The 21,744-nt window shown below is 40.9% G+C and overlaps 1 protein-coding gene and 1 long non-coding RNA gene across 2 annotated transcripts in view; one reads left to right on the forward strand and one right to left on the reverse strand.

Annotated features, from left to right (window-relative positions):
• Window positions 1-3,990: 3,990 nt before the first annotated feature.
• Window positions 3,991-21,744, reverse strand: part of EMD (emerin) — a 30,579-nt gene continuing 12,825 nt past the window's right edge. Inside the window, exons 3-7 of the mRNA XM_073639859.1 lie at window positions 18,911-18,985; window positions 17,860-17,913; window positions 11,569-11,633; window positions 9,109-9,131; window positions 3,991-8,995 (exon numbers count right to left, since the gene is read on the reverse strand). Of these exons, the coding sequence (XP_073495960.1) occupies window positions 8,749-8,995; window positions 9,109-9,131; window positions 11,569-11,633; window positions 17,860-17,913; window positions 18,911-18,985 (464 nt within the window). The 3' untranslated portion in view covers window positions 3,991-8,748. The remainder of the gene's footprint in view (window positions 8,996-9,108; window positions 9,132-11,568; window positions 11,634-17,859; window positions 17,914-18,910; window positions 18,986-21,744) is intronic.
• Window positions 12,898-13,578, forward strand: LOC141154246 (uncharacterized). The gene is made up of 3 exons (XR_012247416.1): window positions 12,898-13,112; window positions 13,219-13,334; window positions 13,458-13,578. It is a non-coding gene; the product is annotated as an uncharacterized lncRNA (long non-coding RNA).

The following is a 21,744-nucleotide window of genomic DNA, read 5'->3' on the forward strand; positions in this document are numbered from 1 at the left end:
GGTAAACCTTCGACCAAGTCTGAGGTCCAGAGCACTCTGGAAAAGGTTTTCATCCAGGATATCTCTGTACTTGGCAGCATTCATATTTCCTTCAATTGCAAACAGTCGTCCTGTCCCTGCAGCTGAAAAACACTCCCATGGCATAATGCTGCCATCACCATGTTTCACTGTTGGGATTGTATTGGGCAGGTGATGAGCAGTGGCTGGTTTTCTCCACACATACTGCTTAGAATTATCACCAAAAAGTTCTACCTTCGTCTCATCAGACCAGAGAATCTTATTTCTCATAGTCTGGGAGTCCTTCATGTGTTTTTGAGCAAACTCTATGGGGGCTTTCATATGTCTTGCACTGAAGTGAGGCTTCCGTCGTGCCACTCTGCCATAAAGGCCCGACTGGTGGAGGGCTGCAGTGATAGTTGACTTTGTGGAACTTTCTCACGTCTCCCTACTGCATCTCTGGAGCCCACAGGGATGCAGAGCCCTCTGCATCCACAGTGATCTTGGGGTTCTTCTTTACCTCTCTCACCAAGGCTCTTCTCCCACAATTGCTCAGTTTGGCTGGACAGCCAGGTCTAGGAAGACTTCTTGTGGTCCCAAACTTCTTCCATTTAAGGATTATGGAGGCCACTGTGCTCTTAGGAACCTTGAGTAATGCAGAAATTCTTTTGTAACCTTGGCCAGATCTGTGCCTTGCCACAATTCTGTCTCTGAGCTCCTTGGGCAGTTCCTTTGAGCTCATGATTCTCATTTGGTCTGACATGCACTGTGAGGTCTTATATAGACAGGTGTGTGCCTTTCCAAATCAAGTCCTATCAGTTTAATTAAACACAGCTGGGCTCCAATGAAGGAGTAGAACCATCTCAAGGAGGATCACAAGGAAATGGACAGCATGTGACTTAAATATAAATGTCTGAGCAAAGGGTCTGAATACTTATGACAATGTGATATTTCAGTTTTTCTTTTTTAATAAATTAGCAAAAATTTCTACATTTCTGTTTTTTTTTTCCAGTCAAGATGGGGTGAGAAAATGAGAAAAAAAAAAGAACTTTTTAGAATTTACCAAATGGCTGCAATAAAACAAAGTAAAAAATTTAAAGGGGTCTGAATACTTTCCGTACCCACTGTATACTAACTTATAAGTGAATTATGTGTCCTACTCTGACCAGGAGCTTTGGTATGTGACGTCCATAAACTGGAGCAGATCTGCAGTCGGACATCGTAAATGACAGTATATAGCAAGATTATCTCAGTAAAGGAACATTTTTCTCTTAACACATCCAATTGCTGAACTTATTCTTAATACAAGATATATTGATTAAAATCTATTTTGTCCATGGGACAACCCACTAATGTATGTCTGTGACTTGTGACAGATTTACTATTACTCTCTTGCCGGAATTAAAGCATTAGTTATGTAAAAATTCTGACTCAAAAATTGTGCCTGTGTGACAAAGGCCGAAACTACACGTCAATTTTTTTCTTGCATGCAAAACAGGTACTGATTTTCATCCATTTTTAGTCTCTGTGTTCATACTTTCTATTTGTGTGTCATATGATTTTTTCGTATGATGGAGATTTCCCAAGCTTCCCCTAGCATCAATGAGAAATGGACAGCAAGAGATAGCTTTCATGTGTTGTCCATTTTTCTCACTCATTCACTTGAATGAATTTGGGCAGATATCCCATGTTCTTGTTTTTATGCGGACCATCGGTTAGTAAAAATATGTGACATGTGTCATAGCTTCATTTCAGTGTGCGGTCAGCAAAGTACTGAATAAAACAGGTGCACATGCATACATTCTGAAAGGTATGTTCATAAAGACACTTTGGCATTACCCAATGTTTCCCTGTGTTGAAGAGGCATTTCCTGATGCGGTCCCATGCCCTGGGGTTCTTGTACTGTGTCCTTGATGACTTGCAGAAATATCCAAAGATGGTGCAATGTGCTAAGCTATCTAAATCCCACAGTGCAGTCTAGGACAATAAGGAACACAAATATTTGCTTACCTGAAATTTTCTTTCACGTCCAAGACAGCAATTTCCCACTAATAAATATATTTTTTTGCTGTATTTAGGAGTGATTTCTTTATTTAAGGGGATGTTCATCACTTGGACAGAATGAGAAGGATGCAGCCGATCAGTGGCCGCTTAATCCCTGCAGGAGTCACATGAGGCCACTCGCCGGATATTGATGCCAGGAAATGGGAGAAAGTACCGAGTGCGGAAGAGAGGTGCCTTGCTGTATCTTTTTTTTTTTTTTTTTCTTATTTTCTTCCCACCCTGTACACACTAATAAAATGTTTGGAAGTAGGGAACATCCTCTTTAACTTTTGTTGCAGCTTTTTATTAGGTTCAACTTAAAACTCAAAATCCATGAGCATGCAAGAAAAATCAGGCAAGTAAATTTGAGCCCACAGAGGTTGGAAGCCTGAATTTACTTGGGGTATTAGATGTTTGGTTTTATCTTCTGAAGAACAGATGAGTCTCTATCTTTTATCCATAACATCTAGGAAGCCTGATTTGTATGTCATCACTATACTGTACTATGTTATTATCATTTTTTCTGTGCATTGACGTCTTCTAAACTAATTTCTAGAATATGCTTTCATTCCCATCTGGCGAGAGGGATGCTTGAAGATTTATTTCTACCAGTACTGGTAAAAAACAAACAAACAAAAGTATATCTCTGCTTACTTAAGTGTAAAACTGGTCATATTGTCTTTGAGAGGATTGTGATCATATTTCCTTCCAAAAATTCTAACATGTGGAAAAGCTTGTCTGACGACTTTAAAGGGACATATCTCATGGTCCTGAAATGATATATGTACCAAACCTGCGCTCAATTTCAGTCCCATAGTTTGTATGAAGTGAGAGCATAAATTCTCCACTACCGACCCATTTCACCTTCTCACTGCTGTGGTCAAGGAGGTACAGGTAACTAGTGATCTTCTTCTGATGTCCCTGTATGGGCAGCTCGGCTGCGGCTGTCACACAACAAAGTGGCACATAACGAGTACAGGGAATGACGATAAAGCAGGGAGACCCAGTGGTCTTTTCTGTGCATAGTCAGGACAGACAAACTGCACATACATTGTGTCTTGCATAAGGAGAACAGAGAAAGACCATGCATACTCGATCCAAGAGTCAGGAACCACTGGAGGACGGATCCAGTAATAATGAAGAATAAGCACAGCTTGGGGTCTCGTTATTTAGGGGAAAGCGCTCATAAACCATACAATTCTTAAAATAAATTACATACAGAAAGGGTAATAATTTTAAAATTAGGTCATACCGAGCCACCTATGAGGAGCCGGAATATCCCTTTAGGACGTTGAAGACAACACAGATGTCATAATCAGTTGCAAAAATCTTATAAAAATTTATTGATTATACAGAATAACTAAAATACAAGCAATTATTCTGACAAAGCAACCTTTATACATTAAATGAAATTAAGAAAACCCACTGCCCTCCCCCCAACAAAACATGCTATTTATGAGGCAGGGTTCAGACATGGGCTTCTTTAATGGTCTGTATACGGATTGCAATGCCTGGACTGACCACAAGTATAGACACATATGAGGCTGTGAGTTTGTGTCTGGGTATTGTAGTCTATATACTGGCCGAGAATTACGCCCGTCTGAATCCGGCCTCATATAGCGTAACGAGGTGACGGTATGTGTGTAAATGCACATACTGTAATACCAGCTCTGCTTCACATTAATACAATAACTAACAAAGCTTGTATCATAGTATAGTTCAGATATACAATGTGTCTGAAGGTGAAAATGCAATAAAAAAAGAATGTGCATGTCACTTCTTCAAAGTGGATCCTGATTGAAATCCGCTCCAAACTAGGCACTTTCCAATCAAAAGGCTGCAAAATACGCTTCAGGGAGAAAAAAAATAATCCAAAATGCTTTGAAACCACTTATGGGAAAAAAAAAACCCTCCCAAGAAATTTCTGTTTCCTGAAGAGGTTTTCTCTAGAAAAAAACAAACAAAAAAAAACCCTACTCCACCTGTATATAGCTGTATATAGCTTTGTATTTAGCTTCCAGGAGAAGATATTTACTGTGGACCTCAAGTATCGGAGGTCCTAAAATGATAGGAACAGCAGTATTTAAGACTGTGGATATCATTGCAAAGAGGGTGAAGGGGAACCACAAATTTCACCCAGAAGGTAAAATTCGCATTAACTTCCGCAGTGTACACTGAGACGCTGTGAATTTCAACTTTGCAGTTCTTGTCAATCAATAACCATCGGGTTAGCTTGCCAGTCTTTGCCTGTCCCTAACATTTTCCTGGCTGGCATGATACACTGGATCTTGTAATTTTACTTTGTCTTGTACAAGATATCAAAACAACAGCACATAACCCCCACCTATGTATACTGATTATTAGCAGACAGCTTACTCCACCCAATGTCCTGTTTAATCAGCCTGGACAATAGAAAAGTCAGTCGTCCAAGCATTGTCATTTCCTTTCCAACATAATATAATTACTTAACATGCAAAATTGTTACAAATCAATCATCAAAAAATAATAATAAAAAAAATCATCCTCTTTTCCCAAAATGTTTTGCTTGTTTTTATTAGTAAAAATGCAATAAAGAGTACTTTACTATGACACGCTTATGAGAACCTGGTCAGGACTATCTTATCACTGAACCCAGTGGTACGACTGCGTAGGTCTTTGTACAAGAATAAAAATGTTACCTGTTTTGTAGAAATCCCACGAGCCAAGCGCTGAGAAATCAAGCATTGAAACCACATGCAGATTAGCCAGGAAGTGCACTGGGGGTGTGTCGATGTACTCAGGGTGCATGAACACGCCTCTAATGCACTTCCACGTGGTTTCAAAGTTTTATTTCTCCGCGCTGGCACATCGGATTACTGCAAAACAGTTATAATTTTTTTTATTGTTGTACTAATGAGCCATTGCGCTAGTTTCAGAAATATAATCATCGTGACAGATTCCCATTAAGTTGCCCACACACACAGTCTAAGGGTGATCAAAATTGACATGTTTCAACCAAAACGAACACTTATCGGATGACGTTTAACATAAGCTATTGTTTTACGCAACCAATGATAGGTCTTACCATCATCATCTGGAAGGAAGTCAGCCATGTTTAAAATTTTTGTCTGATCTTTCTGTGAAAGATTGTTCGTCCTATGCCTGGCGTTACTGAGCACAAATAGCCGGTGGAAATGGTAATAATGACAATAAGAATTATTATGGCTATGGCTTACATCATGGTAAGGATCACCCTGAAGACAACAGGTGTTCAACCATCAACCTACTTTTGTCAAATGTGTATAGCCACCTTTAGGGCACCTATAAAAGATACCAGAAAACAAAACAAAAACCACAGAAAAAAATAGACCCCAGAAAGAACTATTTACACTATTGCTCTTGACGTGTTGGGAAATGGGAATGCCGTAAAGGCTGCTATAGCCATACTAAAAGGGGCCTTCTCTCTTGCATATGTGGCCAATAAACACATTAAATGATCCACCATTTCTTTGAATGGCTGGCTTGTAATGTAACATGTCACCTGCAATGATCGCTGCAAGGGAAAAGTATAGCCAAGCAGAGTTAAGAGATCAGTGGTGATGTCTTAAGACAATCCCATGAATGTTTATCATCAGTAGAGTTATATCTTTGGTCTTGTTACCTGTAAAAAATATACCGTATTTTTTGGACTATAAGACGCACCGAACCATAAGACGCACCTAGGTTTTAGAGGAGGAAGAAAAAAAAAATTTAAGCAAAAAATGTGGTCATGATGCACTTTTAAGGGGGAGGGGTCTTCTGCTGACACTGGTATGGGGTAATGTCCCCCAATTCTGACAATATCCCCCATCCTGGTATATATGCCCCCCCTTCCTTTTACACGTGGTCCCCATCCCCATCCTGGTATGCCTGACATCCCTCCATCTTGGTATGCATGGCACCCCTCATCCCTATCCTGGTATGCATGGCACCCCTCATCCTTATCCTGGTATGCATGGCACCCCTCATCCCTATCCTGATATGCATGGCACCCCTCATCCCTGTCCTGATATGCATGGCACCCCTCATCCCTATCCTGGTATGCATGGCACCCCTCATCCCTAATCCCTGTCCTGGTATGCATGGCACCCCTAATCCCTGTCCTGGTATGCATGGCACCCCTAATCCCTGTCCTGGTATGCATGGCACCCCTCATCCCTATCCTGATATGCATGGCACCCCTCATCCCTGTCCTGGTATGCATGGCACCCCTCATCCTTGTCCTAGTATGCATGGCACCCCTCATCCCTGTCCTGGTATGCATGGCACCCCTCATCCCTATCCTGGTATGCATGGCACCCCTAATCCCTGTCCTGGTATGCATGGCACCCCTAATCCCTGTCCTGGTATGCATGGCACCCCTAATCCCTGTCCTGGTATGCATGGCACCCCTAATCCCTGTCCTGGTATGCATGGCACCCCTCATCCCTGTCCTGGTATGCATGGCACCCCTCATCCCTATCCTGGTATGCATGGCACCCCTCATCCCTATCCTGGTATGCATGGCACCCCTCATCCCTGTCCTGGTATGTATGGAACCCCTAATCCCTGTCCTGGTATGCATGGCACCCCTAATCCCAATCCTGGTATGCATGGCACCCCTAATCCCTGTCCTAGTATCCATGGTCCCCCTAATCCCCATCATGCTGCACATTAAAAAAAAAAAAGACTCCTACTCACCTTTCTTCTCTCCTCCAGCGCTGCGTCCTGTCTGCCTGCACTGATCTCTCCATGTGAGCCGCGCATGACGTCACTGCCATGCGCGGCTCACAAGGAGAGATCAGCTGCCGGAAGTCACTGCTCCCCACGCCGGGACTGTGTGCGAGGGGAGCAGTGACTTCACTCTCCTTCATAGCCGGCACACAGCGGCTCCTGCCGGGCTATAGCGTGTGCCCGCTTATTAAAGGGCATGAATATTCAGCCCCTCCCCACGCCCATGGGTGTGGAGAGAGGTTGCATATTCATGCCCTTTAACAGCGGGCACAGGAGATAGCCAGCAGCAGGAGCCGCAGCACGGCTACTGTTAGAACCCTCCTGTTAGTTTTGCTATCTTGTGTTTTGCGGTCACGTGACCAGCTGCCTATATATTCCAGCTCCGCCCTTCTGGCTTTGCTGGACTTCAGTGTTTTTTGCCTGTCACTCTAGCCAGGTGCTTCGGTGCCTATCTCTGTCTAGTTTGCTTGGTCCCCTGGGACCTCTAGTACTTTTTGTCAGTTTGTCTTTTTGCTCTGCAACAATTTCTGTTAGGAGGTGTCCCATTTTTGCCCCAGTCCTTAGTTCTTTTAGGGACCCCTCCCTTTATTCTATAGGTCTCTGTTCAGACTAGCCGAGGACAAAGGCGGGTCTGTTCACAAGGAACAGGCTGCCCGCTACATCATAGGGATTCAACTTAGTCTTACTGTAGGGACAGCTTTTCCCATTCTTTCCTCAGTTTATGTTGCAGATCATAACAGCTATACTGTGTACCGCTATTAAGGAGCATGAATATTCAGTGCTCCCCACGCTCCATGGGCGTGGGGAGCAGTGAATATTCATTTTCTTTAGCAGCGGGACAGTGTAGGCTGCAGCAGGCGGCTGCTGCCTCCTGTGCCCTGCTCCTCCACCGATACCGCTCCCCCCACACCACACATAAATATACAACCCCCCAACATTCAGACTATAACACGCAACCCCCATTTTCCTCCAAAATTTTGTAGGAAAAAAGTGCGTCTTATAGTCCGAAAAATACGGTATATATTTTTTCAACAAGTAACAAAGAAACTACAAAAAAAAAAAAAAAATGTTGATTTCTTCCAAAAACCAGTTCAGTTTTGGAGTATTGCAATAAACAATAATATTACAGTGTCATATTTTTCACTATGATCATACAAGTGAAATGTAAAAATAATGGAGTGGCATGAATAAGGACGTGAAACATTAGAAACTTATTAAGAAACTGGTATAATATAGTCATAACAGATTGCAGCAATGCTTGGTCATAGTCAAGACTTAAAGAATAACTGAACACTTAGAAAAGTTTTGACGTCAGAAGTTTTGATCAGGGTAGGCCTGGGTGCTGAGGCCCCCACTGATAACGCTCTCCTGGGAGATTAAAGGCCCCCATAAAAATTAGTTGTTGGCCTAATGATTAGTCGGCAGACAAATACCTCTACCGACTTTCCAAAACACTTGGATGAGCGTCCCTGTGTTCTCTATGTCAGAGCTGATGCTGGCTTCCTCTGTCAGCGGATTATCTCGTGGAGAAAAAAAAAAGAAGGATCGTACATTAAAATTAAACAGGCCGCATCTTTCGCTCCACTGACGTCATCTGTCAGGTAAGAGTCAAGAGGCCCCAATACACATTACTCTGCCGATATCGGCCAACTTTAGTCTAATGTGTATGGGTGCCTTAACTCATAGATCTTCCTTTCAGCCTGTCTCAGAGGAGATCAGCGCTTGGCTGAGCACTGGTTCTAGCGGCCCGTGGGGGTCTCATGCAAGATCAAAACTTCTGACGTGTCAAAAATGTTATGGTGCATTTACACTTTTGATCTGTCACCATAAACCATGGCACGAGAAGTGGTATCATTATCATTTGCAGCAGTCGGATTATATAAAAGAGTAATTGAATCAAAGAAATGATAAATACTTTTTGTATGTATCGGATTGACAGCTAATTGGTAATGTAATAAAGACGGCGTACAAACAATGTTATGGGCTCTCTTCAATAGCTTTGAAAGGGTTGTCATCCATCTGGAGTACGTACATATACACCAAAAATGCAGCAATTAGGAAGAGCAGGAGAAGCTGCAACCACAGCGGAATGAAGCGTTTCACCGGCGTCTCTTCCTTCTGCTTGGGACGGATGGGCTTCCGTGGCTCCACTCCCTGAGAAAAGCTGGACTGGTAACGTGACTGGGATACATTCTGGTACGCGTTTTCTTTACGGCTGTAACTTCTGTAACCGAGTCAGGACAAAAGTGAGCTACTTACTGATGATTCCTGATTTTGGTGTACAAGCGTCATAGATGGGACATATAAAGTTAGATTATTTAGTAAAGACAGACCTACCTGTTTTGCAAATCATCTCTAGTCTGTAAAACAAATGATGATATTTATTGGAAATTTGAATTAAACCATTAACATACTTTTGACTTGAAGAAAATCAAATGATGACATCATACTTTATATAGTTACTAAAGTTTTCACATAGTTGCAAGAGTAATTGGACATTATGAATATTTAAGATGTAGTCAGATGAGTGGAGAGACCCTTTACGTGCAGGGAAAGAAATTATTCAGAGAGGTCAACTGCTTTGTAAAAAGTATTTTTGGGAGAAAAAAAAAAAAAGTCATTCTACCCACTGATTGAGAATATACATGTTTTTTAGCTACTTAAAGGAGTTGTCTTAAGCTACAAGTCTGAAGTCACTCTATGTGACTGCAGACTTGTGAATCCTTACACTGCGAACACTGCACACTGTAAGAATTCTAAGATGCCGGAAGGGGCGGCCGCGTGATCGCAAGTGTATTGAGCAATGCCGGACATGTGTAATTGGAATATGGCTGTAAGCATGCAAATCACATAATCGCCTGTTCCTGGCGAATCCTCGCAGTGCGCGTAATGTGAGGATTCACAAGTCTGCAGTCATACAAAGTGACTATAGCAAAACCAAAGAAATGAGCAGGAGCATAAGTTGATATTACGTGTAATGTGTAAGATCAAGTTCACACTGTGGCCATTTTCATAGACAAAACCCAAGAAAAAAAACCAAAATGAACATATACGCTATAGTAAGTAAATAGTACAGATTAATAATATATGAATAACATAATACCAGGTGAACACTATTTTGTTCAAAAAGTGTAAAAGCTATCCCACTGCCACAAAGTGTGCGCAGTAGGGACAGTCCTATCCTGTTTCCATGGCCCCCCTTTCTGAACTAAGCATTTCATCTAATTAGCTTCCTATGGACAGTTGGGCCTCTGCCCTGCTCTGCCCTTATTCACATTGAGGCCTGCTAACACAAGATAAGGTTTTAATACTAAGCACAGGGTAGGACCATCGTGATTGGGTACACCTTGTCACGGTAGGATGGCTTTTACGCTTTTTGATCAAAATAGTGTTAACCAAGAACCCTATGTTATTACTTATTACTATTTACTTACTATAGGATATATGCTCATTTTGTTTTTTTTCTTGGGTTTTGACACAGAGTGACTGCAGACTTGTAGCTTAGGACTGGACAACCTCTTTATTCTCAGGAGAAATAATAATATCTGGCTAGGAAAATCCAACCAACCTATTTTGCCTCCCCTTAAGGATTCTATTATTTTTCTTTTTAAATTGATGTAATCTGTTAATAAAATCGTAAGGGGATCTCCTCATCATGACAAACCCTTTTTAGATCTGAAGTGCATATGTGAAGCTGTTAATTTGGATCAAGAGACCTGCGGTCAGACCATTAGAGGGGTTGTCCGGTCAAAAGTGATGTCTGCAGTCACTCTGTGTGACTGCAGACTTATGAATCCCCCCAGCGCAGGCACCGTGGGGATTCGCCGGTATGAGACCCAGAGGCTATGCATGCGTTATACATACCCGCGGCCATTCAGCGCCGCCTCACTCCATACACAAGTGTATGTAGAGCGAGGCCGCGCCCACTGGCCGGGGGTATGTATAACGCATACATACCCTCCGTTACCAGGTCTCATACCGGCGAATCCCCGCCTCACACAGTGCGTGTGCTGGGGGATTCATAAGTCTCCAGTCACACAGACTGACTGCAGACTTACTACTTTTGACGGGACAACGCATTTAAATACAGACTTCACACCTATCTTTTGGATTTATTATGCCAAAGTACATAGTTAGCGTATGAGATCTCTCTGTTGAGATGCAAGCAGACAAATGTTATCATTTAAGTCTGCGGTTATGGAGGAGATTTATATCACAGTATCAGGGCGTAGTCAGATGGCCGTATAAATCAGACGGAGATCGGAATGTACGGACTGGCTGGCAGCTCTCCTGACCCCACCGTGACAGCTGCCGGCCAGTCCAATCTCCGCCCGATTTATTTGGTCATCTGACTGCACCATAAAGATGGGAAATCGAAAACAAAAATATCAGACCCAAATGTATCTAAAGAGACCTATAAATGTGTGGCGTATGGACCAAGAGCTTCATGTACAGAGTTGATAACTTACAAACAAATAATCAGGATTAAAAGTTATCACATTTTTGGAAAACAACCTGTCGCCCATGAATTTGGCACACACATATGACACCATAAATAAACATAATAAACTAATGACTTAAGAAGTAGAAAGTAAATAGAGACAGAAGCACGGCTCCTGTCACAATAAATTAATACAATTTTGGCTGGATCAATCAGGCCATAATATACACAAATGTTATGGTTATACTTTGGAGTCTTTAGGTTTAATTTTTCAGCTTTAAAATAGGTGCTCTATACATGAAATTAGGGCAGAAAAATATAGTAAAAGGTTTTCATATTCAGCACTCCAGACTTACCCGCTGTTGAGCTTGTGGATACTGATAGGTCGTGGTGTATTCTTCTTCATATGTGTGATTATCACCTGTATTAGGAAAAAAAATAAAGAATTGTATTAAAATAATGCACATTCATAAACTATATCATGAAAAAACCCTGAAGATATTTACAGCAAAGACGGTAAAGAGAGAAATATTCTGCAACAACGATTTGTTTGTCTGGAAATAAAGTGTCCCTCCGATTCTACAGAAAAATGATTATACAGCGTGATCCTACAGAATAATAGCATTTCTAAATCCCTTTCATTACCCATTTGTGTTGTCTCCAAGGTTTCCATCTCCAACACTGTACAATCTGTGGTACAGTTAGGTCCATATATATTTGGACAGAGACAACATTTTTCTAATTTTGGCTCCAGACATTACCACAATGAATTTTAAACAAAACAATTCAGATGCAGTTGAAGTTCAGACTTTCAGCTTTCATTTGAGGGTATCCACATTAAAATTGGATGAAGGGTTTAGGAGTTTCAGCTCCTTAACATGGGTCACCCTGTTTTAATGGGACCAAAAGTAATTGGACAGATTAAATAATTGTAAATAAAATGTTCATTTCTAGTACTTGGTTGAAAACCCTTTGTTGGCAATGACTGCCTGAAGTCTTGAACTCATGGACATCACCAGACGCTGTGTTTCCTCCTTTTTGATGCTCTGCCAGGCCTTCACTGCGGTGGTTTTCAGTTGCTGTTTGTTTGTGGCCTTTCTGTCTGAAGTTTAGTCTTTAACAAGTGAAATGCATGCTCAATTGAGTTGAGATCAGGTGACTGACTTGGCCATTCAAGAATATTCCACTTCTTTCCTTTAATAAACTCCTGGGGTGCTTTTGCTTTATGGTAGCATTGGTAGCATTACACCAAACAGGTGTTGTTAATGCAGTATAGGCACATAGTAGTGTGATAATATCTCTGGATTCCCTGTTGGAGCGTTGCTTCGTAGCTTACAGTTGTGGGTGGATCGGGGATATTGTTAGTCCATGGAGTCCTTGACGGCGCAGGATGCATGCGTCCTGTGGATATTGGTTTCTTCGGTCTCAGAAGGATAGAGGGGGAAGAGCAGGGGAGTAAAACAGGGTCCCGGCCGGTGACTGACTGTTATCCCCTGTGCTCTCCACGTCAGTTCTCAACGTCCTCCGTCGGCGGTGTGTGGAGGGCAGGAAGGACCTGCGATGAGCGCCGAGTAGCGGAGCAGAAGGACCTGCGTGACGTAGGTGCACGTGACGTTGCACACGAGACTCTTACCGGTATGGGGGCCTGAGTAGGCCCCCGTACCGGTACAGGCTACTTTGTGTCTATACTGCATTAACAACACCTGTTTGGTGTAATGCTACCAATAGTACTCTAGTTAATATCAGCATCCTATTCCTAGGACAGGCTGTATCCAAGGCAACACTACGCTGACAGTCATTTTAACGCTGACTGCCACAAGAAGAGCTAAATCATCACCGAAATCATCTCTCCAGTGACCATTTTTAAATCTCTGAGCCCTGAATTATAACAATTCTACAGGTAAACCCGATCCCCTCTCCTGTACTGTTATTTATCTGTGTACTTCACCCTTGGTCTACCTATTTATGTAATAAACTAAGCCTCTAATTACATTTACTGTATTTAGCACCTTCCAGGCAATGCCTTCGCATGAGCTGTCCACTGTCTGGAATCTGCTATCATTCATCACGATCTAAATTGTCTCAACCCACGGACCCAAGCTTCGATCCATACCAAAACCAGGTAAATTGTACTCCATTTGGGGTCATGTGATGAGTTAACTTGCTAACTAGCTCTAAATCATATTTAAACCATTTACAGGCAAACTTAACCCTCTCTCCTGTATTATTATCCACTTATGCCTAGCACCTTCCAGGCTAAGCTCCCCGCGTGAGCTGTCCAATATCTGGGATCTGCTATCGTTTACCACAACCATCAAAATTATTTCACGCTACGGACCCAAACCACAATCCACACCTTAATCAGGTAAAGTGTACTCCCTCCTTGGGCATGTGGTGAGTCAACTTGCTCATTAACGTCCATCTCCCCTCCATTTTTATTCAGGATACCACCTGGACCACCTCAACCTCGTTAACTTCAATCAGCTCATAAATCCATGGGCTTACTGCAAAGGAACCCTGCATAGAGCTTCATTTTATCTCCCAGAATCTAATTTTATACTCCTATCCTATAATTTTTAAATGTGATATTTATATGTGTTATTTTAAAAAAATTAAAAAATAAAAAGTATTTATGAAACACATTTATTCTCTCTATGCTTATAGTAATCTAAAACTTCCTACTTCAAGGCCTAACCTTACCAGCGCAAGACTTTTATATATATTCTTAGTTTAGATTCTCCAAAATCTGTCAACCTCTGGTTGGTTGTCTGTCTTTTGCAGAAGGTAAAACCAGGCATACCTACCAGCGCCGCTATACTTTTATTTAATAATATGGAGAGGGGTTAGCATGGCGGGGGGACAGTGTGGAGATATAGAAAGTGTAATGGAAATTTAGAGAGCGGACAGCGATGGTATTAGGTTGTGGTTCATAAAGGCGATTCGTGCGGCGGTTATAGCGGATAATGTTAGTACCAGAACAACCATCACTGCATGAATACATCATCAGTACCACAATCAGTTTTGTGCAAGCTGTATTTGTCACATGACGGACACAAAATCCATCAGATGTATCCCTTTATCTATAATGGGGATCTGTTTATTTTCCCTTAGGGTATCTGCCAAATGCTGGATACCTTAACTGAAACCAAACGGCCACAGTTATAGTTACGCTTTGTTAGTTTCCATAACTATTCTTGGGTTCTACATTTAAAATAAAGGACGTTAGGGATGAATATTACTATTTTTTCCCCTGTATCGTGTAAATGGTCCGCAAAAAATGATTGATTCTGTATCGAACTTTAAAATTATACTTCCTGTTAAGTCCCATCCCTAAAGTACACCACTTTTTTTTTTACTTTTGATGTCATTTTTTGGTGAAAAGGTAACAATTCTAGTGGAAGTCGTCATCAGAGTTTGCTATCTAACCCAATGAAGGGGAATGGGGAGGTGCATTAGGGGTCCTGTTAGCTTAGTCTCTGAGCCATTCCTTTGCTTCAGGATGACGGGGGGTGCCACTGGCTTCATCTGCCTAGGGCACCAAAATACTTTGTCCGGGCCCTGGAGCTGTGTCCCCAAATGAAGGTGATCACAAAAATATTTTTTTGGTGAGTACCAAAAATGTCCCTTTCACTGGGGAACACAGGAACCATGTGAGCTGTGTCCCACAATGAAGGAACTGAAAAATATGTTGATTGTTTTAATTCCTTATTCTTGACTTAGAGGTGATTAAAAGTTTTATATATTTTTACATACATTTTTAAAAAGCATTTTAATTATTAAATTTCAATATTTTTTTTAATCCCTTAAAGAACTTGATCTTGCAATCTTTTGATTGCTTACTGTACTATACACTGCAAAATTTTAGTATTGTAAAACATAGCAAAAAAATATTTGTTTTCTAAGAAACACAGCCTGTGGCTGGGCAAAAATGGAGGATGGGCGTCGAAACTCACCAGTCGATCGTACCGGTTAAATGCCATTGCCAAGGCTTGACACATGCATTTAAGTGGTCTAACAACAGAGATTGGAGCTAACTTATGTAAAGAAACACAGCATTACACTAGTGTTTTCCAAGGTGAAAGACTGAAGTTCTTGTGACTTAAAAACACCCTCAAGAAATATAGCTTTTCTTCTTTGCTAGGTAAACATTCATAGAAATCTAGACCCTTTCTTAACTCTTTGAATTTTGATACAGTTGGCAGTGATGGGAATTATGAGAAAATTTGAAATCTAGATTATCTCCTCTTGCTGTGAATTTATAGAAACAATCTGTTATCAGATATTTCAGACTAAGTAGAAGCAGATCATAGTGTTCTCCTGTGTGATTACTGGTGAAAATTCCAGAAAAATGCTTCCATAATCACTATTTCATCTCGTATATATTTAAATGTGTATTCCCATCTTCAAGATCCTATCTGTAGTAGGTGTAATAATAATATTAGCAAATTCTTCCAATTAGAAATGTAATATAGTATTTTTGATTGGCTATGTCTCTTTCGTCATGTGCAAGCATTCCAGGACCTTAGGTATCCATGGTTACGTCCACTGATAAAATCACAGTTATTTAGCTAGCTGCTAGTGGTCGTAACCGTGGATACCTAAAGGTCCTGTATTGCCTGCACATGAGATAAGTGGCATAGCGAATCAAAAATACTATACTACATTTCTAATTGGAGGTATTTGCTAATATTATTATTATTACACCTACTACATATTGGGATAGGATCTTGGAGATGGGAATACCCCTTTAATGCTCAAAAACTCCAACACCCGCTATTTCCAGATGAGTAAATGATATAAGCAGCTCTTTTATAAGCTACTGCTGAAGAGATGTAAAAGTATCTTCAGGTATCCCAAAAAATTGCCTATGGGTTATGTCACATGTCTATAAAGCACTCACGAACATGTGAATACTAGATCCTGGCTATTAACTCAGGATATATTGTACCTGCACCTTACAAGCAGTGTAAATAATGAGTTACTGACTCAGAAGCTCCATGTGCTGTGCTTATACTACAATGGAAGGTTCTAGTGTTGGATACAAATACATTTTGTAAGTGTGTTTTATTAAAATTTCCCAACTCTTAAAGAGGTTGTCCACTACCATAGAGAATGCCCCTGTCGATTTAGAAGATGGAATTACGATTTTTCGTAAGTACCTTGTGTTGTGATTCTTGCCTGTGAGCGGCGCGATTGCTGACCGCTCACCAGGCATCACGTAACCCGCTTCCGCTGATGTTATGTCAAGTTCCGGCTGCAGCCAGGCGTGACCCAGTGACGCGCTCCCCGGTGAGTCATGGGCTGTGGGAGGGAATTTCCCCGCGCGTCACACCCAACATCCACCGTGCCCCACTCCCAATGAATGCAGAGGAGAGGGAAAGTGCGTGGTGGATGCTGGGCTGTGACGTGCGGTGAAACCCCGCCCACAGCCCATCAATCAGGGGGAAGCACGTCACTGGGTCACGTGATGCCTCATGAGCGGTCAACAATAGCGCCGCTCACCGGCAAGAATCACAACACAAGGTACTTACACAAAATCTTATTTCCAACTTTTAAATCGACGGGGGCATTCTCTATAGTAGTGGACAATCTCCTTAAACTTCTGCAGCCTGCACATAGTCTCATACATTGCAGACTGCTCAGTACTGTTCGGTGTGAAATATGTCCAGGGCACTCAATTCAGTCTGTTGCCTCATTCTGAACAAAAATATTAGCTAACATTTTTACAACCAAATAAAATAAATGTAAACCAGAAAGGATGTCAGCTTTATGAGCATTCTGGAGAGCAGAGTGGTTACTGACAGAGCCGTTATAGATTTCATCTGACATATTTAACTCTGAACTGGCGTGAGCAGCCTGCAATGTAAGAGAAGACATGGAGGCTGACACTAAGAATTACATTGAAGAAAAAAAGTCAGCTCATCCCCAGCAGGCTACACCAGCACACTGACAACCAAGCTATTCAGTTTATCTTGGTGTCACTAGGAGGCAGACATGGGACTGGAGCGGCAGACCACTTTCTGTCAAAATTATCCATTTTATTTTTCATTCTTTATTTTTTAACCTTGATTTTTATTAATCTACTCTTGTCTCCACAGAAAGGGCAACAGAGCAGGATGGATCCTTCTTTAGTAAAACTATATTCTCATTCTGCTAAATATTACAGGGTACAGGAGATGGACTATTTGTTAATACAGACGATGTGCTTGCAACGCAATGACTAGACAAGGCTGACATGAATTCTGTTTTCAGGACTTGCTTCTACTCGTTATGCCTTCAAGCAATCCAGGTCAAAGCTACTACTGACTAGCTGTTTTGCTGTACCAGCAAAGTGAATGAAATTTCTGAAATCTCGTACACATGTTGCTTATCTTTTCCTTGCAGATTTGAAGCAGTTTCATATCTGCAGCATATCAATTCTTTCAGGATTTGTGCAGCATTTTTACCCCATTCAAATGAATAGGAAGAAAACGCATAATAAAAGCATGCAAAAACAAGGCAAAAATTAGTGTTTGATACACAGCGATATTTGCATCAGACTTTTCTGCTGCAAATATCGAATGCATGCACATATCCTTAATACTCTAGTTACATTTAAGACAAATTACAGTAATTCATAACAATACTACAGACTCATTACCACTAACCATTGTCATCATCATAGTGTGTTGTGCTGTACTGCTGTCTACTCTCGTATGAGCCTGCAAAAAGAAAACATTAAATTATTGAAATATATTATTTTATGTAAACATATGTCTAATGTGAAATATTTTCTATTGTTTGCCATCATCACAACCATGCACTATTAGCCCTATGTGGGTGTACAGCGGTTGTGGAAGAAGTCCCTGACTTGAATGTCTGCCATGTTACACAATTATATATATGTATGTATAAAAGAGATTTCACGCATATTACACATTTCCATTACAATTTATGGGGCTGTTCTCGTGTCCATGTTTTTTACTGAAAAATCATGGAGACGTGTCAGTTTTTGATCCGATTCACGAATCGAAATATTAATATAAATCCAGGTTCTGTGAAAAATCACCGACAGCACACATTTCCATGTGTGTGAAATACGTCTGCTGTCTCGCTTTAATGGGGAGGAGAAGCTATGAAATTTTTCTTTTTGCTATATGAGAAAATCACTGACACACTGACCAAATCCGATCCAAATAGTGATGAAAATTAGTATGTTATTTAACATACGTGACTGCAGACTTTAACCTCAAGCCTGGACAACCCCTTTAACTAAAGATACAGATACCCTGCACACATTATTGTGAATACATTATTGTAAGGACTAACACAAGGTTAAAAGGGCTGTGCTCTTTTAGAAAATGTTATTCCATACAGTGGGACAGTTCTAAAAAAACCCCAAAAACTTAGTACACTCCACTGCTGACCCGGTCTCTGTTATTTGGCTGCAGTGGTGACATCACATCAATAGTGCTGAAGCCTATCATGGAGCTCAGCGGCTTGGCTGTCTACACGGGCAGAACTGCTAAGCTGATTGACTGGCTGCAGTGCTGTTGGCCTGAAGTCACCGCTGCAACCTAGCAACAGAGACTGCGGCAGCAGCAAAAGGCCACAGCAAGACCAAGGGAGGGTCCGTAGTACTCAGTATGCTTTTTCATAACTATCGACCACATATGGTAGAAAGTCTTCTAAAGGAGGACAACCAATTTAATTACTTACTTGTGGAAGCTGGCAAATTAGTGTTTTCACGTTCATACTGAAAAAGCTTCTTTTCATACAGCGTGCGAGTAGTACCTATTGGAGAGAAAAGACAAAAAATGATGTTACTTGCTTACAGCGATGTGCAAGTATGGATCTGCAGATGCTACAACACATAATGTGTCATATGATAGAAGGCATGAGACTGCAACTGCTGCACTACAAATGTAATTTTCTCTTTTCTTATAGAATATTTGATAAAATTGTATGAAACATTAATATTCTCTATGGATTTGTTTTGTTTTTTTTTATTTCAAATAACGACACAATCAAACCAGAGCTGCACTGTCCCACACTTTGGTAGATCGAAATTCTTTTAAATGGAAGGCACTGTTGCATGAAGAAAGTGATGTTGTGACCCTTGTTTGACCAATCTGTCCCAATACTGTGCAGGCAGCTATCTAAATATTGCAACCTTACATAGTGGAGAGACCAAAAATAGCACTTGGCAAAGTCATTTCTTGTAGACCTAAAACCCTTATCATGTCTGTAAAGATATTTCCTGTGAACATGTCCATAAAATAGTGGTATGTAATGTGTGAAATGTAACACTGGTAACAATGAGTTGCTTTTTATTTTACAAACAGAAATGATTAATCTTAGCTCATTTTTCTCCCTTATCTTGAAGGTCGATGTAGGTGACGTTCCAACATTTACCAGGTGTTGGTAAAAGATCGGTTCCCTGGCACCAGATGTAATAACAAAAAGGAACTAGTTCTGAAGAAAAAGTGAACAGAGCGTGAATTCTGAAATCAAAGTGCTTCCTTCCTTTTAAATGATCTTGTGGTAGACACTTTCTGGTGTAAAAAAAATTCCCACGGGGTATTGTAAGTTACTGTGCTCACATAAAAGCAGACACTTTTTACATGTTCCATCGAAAAAAGGATTTTTGGAACCTGCCGTTAAATCTCTTGTAGCCTTCATTTGGGGTACATAAATACTTAAAAAAAAAAAAAAAAGTTGGCTCCTCATTAGCAGGTTACACCTGCCTACTGGCACCAAGCTAATGAAAGAGAAGAGACCACAATAGAGAAAGAACCACAACATGCGCCCAACGGGGTAAACAAGGGTGGGTACTGTGTCTCCCAATGAAGTCTACAAGAAACAGATTTTATAGTAATTACCAAAAATGCTCTTTTCTCGGGAGCTTTATTGGTGGGACAAAAGAAACCATGGGACGTCCAAAAGCAGTTCCTGTGGTGGGAAAATATTACACTGGCATCGCAAAACTAAATAAACAAAGTGCTTGGGAACTAAGTAGAATGCATGGAAAAGATGAAGAATATTCCCACTAAATGGAAATGAGGCAAATCCTTCTGTCGCATTTCTATTTGGAAATTTGCATCAGAAATCCAAGGGTCAGCCTCGGATTTCTGCTGTCGGACCCTTTATGCATTTAAACATATAAATAATCTGCAAAGGAGTGTTCATAGGAACATTTATTCCCAATTATCAGCCTGTGTAAACATGCCAGACATCAACCAATGAATGAGCAAAAAATTTGTAGGGGGGGTGATCGGATTGTTTAAACAGGTCATGTGCAGCTGATAACATTATACTGTATGGGGACATAATAATCATATTAGCAATCGTTCTGTTCCCATCATTGTCTGTCGACCTGTGTAAACATTCTAGTAAACATGAAGCGATGGATTACTAGACAGGAGTCTCGCGAATCTCTTACTTTCTGGCGTCCCTGATACGGCATTTGATTTGGCAGGGCTGGTGCAACAGTGACATCGTGCCAGTCCTGGCTCATCAAATGCCATGCCGGGGACGCCGAAAGGTAAACGATTTGTGGGCCTCCTGTCTGGCTGCCAAGTACCACTGACCTGAAGCGGAGTCCTGTGAATCAATCCGCTTATCTCTACTCATAGCACATCATGGGCACTGTAGGGCAGCAAAAGCAGCTCCTACAGCTTCGTAATATGGAAATACATTTTAATTAATGACCACAGGAATTCATTAATTTTTCTATTTGTTCGAAAGCCAGTCATATAGCTTTTTGTTAACCCCTTTACCCCCCAGGGTGGTTTGCACGTTAATGACCAGGCCAATTTTTACAATTCTGACCACTGTCACTCTATGAGGTAATTACTCTGAAATGCTTCAACAGATCCCACTGATTCTGAGAGTGTTTTTTCGTGACATATTGTACTTCATGATAGTGGTAAAATTTCTTCGATATCACTTGCATTTAATTGTGAAAAAAAATCGGAAATTTGGAGAAAATTTTGAAAATTTCACAATTTTCAAAATTTGAATTTTTGTGCCCCTAAATCAGAGATATGTTACACAAAATAGTTAATAAATAACATTTCCCACATGTCTACTTTACATCAGCACAATTTTGGAGGCAAAATTTTTTTTTGTTAGGGAGCTATAAGGGTTAAAAGTTGATCAGCGATTTCTCATTTTTCCAACAAAATTTACAAAACCATTTTTTTAGGGACCACATCACATTTGAAGTGACTTTGAGGGGTCTATATGACATAAAATACCCAAAAGTGACACCATTCTAAAAACTGCACCCCTCAAGGTGCTCAAAACCACATTCAAGAACTTTATTAACCCTTCAGGTGCTTCACAGGAATTTTTGGAATGTGGAAGAAAAAAATGAACATTTAACTTTTTTTTACAAAAATGTTACTTTAGACCCAGGAGTAACAGGAAAAAATGGACCCCAAAATTTGTTGCGCAATTTCCCCTGAGCACGCAGATACCCCATATGTGGGGAAAAAACACTGTTTGGGCACACGGCAGGGCTCGGAAGGGAAGGAGCGCCATTTGACTTT

Source organism: Phyllobates terribilis, unplaced genomic scaffold (assembly GCF_046119375.1).
Source record: "Phyllobates terribilis strain yellow unplaced genomic scaffold, ASM4611937v1 Scaffold_7__3_contigs__length_470593459, whole genome shotgun sequence".
Taxonomy (NCBI): domain Eukaryota; kingdom Metazoa; phylum Chordata; class Amphibia; order Anura; family Dendrobatidae; genus Phyllobates; species Phyllobates terribilis.